This window comes from Fulmarus glacialis, unplaced genomic scaffold, assembly GCF_000690835.1.
Source record: "Fulmarus glacialis isolate BGI_N327 unplaced genomic scaffold, ASM69083v1 scaffold21470, whole genome shotgun sequence".
Taxonomy (NCBI): domain Eukaryota; kingdom Metazoa; phylum Chordata; class Aves; order Procellariiformes; family Procellariidae; genus Fulmarus; species Fulmarus glacialis.
Window position 1 is genome coordinate 563 of NW_009186056.1, and position 1384 is coordinate 1946.

General features: G+C 57.6%; 1 protein-coding gene across 1 annotated transcript in view; it reads right to left on the reverse strand.

Annotated features, from left to right (window-relative positions):
- Positions 1-879: 879 nt before the first annotated feature.
- SLC19A1 (solute carrier family 19 (folate transporter), member 1) overlaps positions 880-1384 on the reverse strand; it is a 3164-nt gene continuing 2659 nt past the window's right edge. Inside the window, exons 5-7 of the mRNA XM_009586710.1 lie at positions 1373-1384; positions 1165-1310; positions 880-1065 (exon numbers count right to left, since the gene is read on the reverse strand). The exon at positions 1373-1384 is cut by the window's right edge and continues 189 nt beyond it. Coding sequence (XP_009585005.1) covers positions 880-1065; positions 1165-1310; positions 1373-1384 — 344 coding nt within the window. The remainder of the gene's footprint in view (positions 1066-1164; positions 1311-1372) is intronic.

Sequence of the window (1384 nt, forward strand, 5' to 3'; positions counted from 1 at the left end):
CTCCCCAGGTAAGGACCATCCTACCCAGGCCCCGCATCATCATCCTCACCTCCACTCCTTGGCCAGCAGCTCATGAGTCCTGGGGGGGTCTGGTGCCCCCCATCCCCGCTGTGCCCCCCACCCTAGGTACAGCCACACCCAGGCCAGCGCGGGGACCAGGGCGATAGGGTGGCCCTGACATGGGGCCAGGTGTGCCCTTGGCGTGTGTTTACGAGCTTGTGCATGTTGAACATGCGTGGTACCGAGGGCAGGCACCGGCATCAACCCCCTCCCCGTGCCACCTTTGCAGCGCTCTAAGGGCCAAGGCGCAGCAAAGCTGGTTTCAATTGGTGTGGGCAAATCCAAGGTGCTAAAAAACAAAACAGAAAGAAAGAAAGATAAATCTGTACCTAGCTTTTTATTATTGTATGGAAATTATTACCACAAAAGCTGTGCGAGTCACACGATCTCTATTTCTTACAGTCTACTGTATTTTGTGTAATTAATGCAATTTAAAGCCTGTGGATCTTTATTTTTTTCGTCAGTTGTGTCCTATAAACCATTTTCTAAAGGCACTGAATAAAGAAACGTTATCCTCTTGTAGCCTGGCTCTGCACAATGATGGGGAGCTGGTGGCTGGGAGACCCCCCAGACCACCACCCCCCCACCCTTCTCGTTGGGTGGTACCCGCCAGGGGCAGCCGTGGGCATCCTGCCCCTGCTCTGGTTGTGTTTGTGGCTGGGGGGGGCACAGCCCTGCCCCCATGGAGCAGAAAAAAGGTCCCAAAGGATATGTCCTCAATGGGCTGGACCGCCGACGGGATTGGAGACAAAGCACACGGTGATGATGATGCTCGCTTATGGAGCCGAGACCTGGCCGCAGTGGTCGCAGTGCCGGCACTCAGGCTCGCTCGGCGCATGCCTCTGGGCTCTTCTCTTGTGCTGACACCTCATCAGGGAGCTGGCACGGCTCCTTGGCCAAGGCCAGCTCCGCTGGCTGCTTGCAGAGGCTGTGCCGGATGCCCCCGCTGACGGCCGCTAGCAGGGAGACCACCGCCCGTGTGAAGTAACCAAAATACACATAAAACTGCAAGAGAGGTGGGGAGAGAGCGATGCTTGCAGCCCCCCCCTTCATCCCACGCCATTGCAGCCCCCCACCTCTATCCTCGGTGCCCTCCATCCCTACCTGGGGATGCACAGACAAGCCCAAGCCCCTCTTGTCGGCCACGATGATGGTGATGATGGTCTTCAGCACGGTGGCAAAGAAGGTGTTGACCCCAAAGATCAGCGCACAGAGCTCTTTGGAGAGGGAGGTAGCGATCTGGAAACTGGGATAGAAGGGTGAACAGGTTAGCCCCTGGTGCCAGCCCAGCTGCCGGGGTGGGAGCAGGTCCCCAGGGGTACCA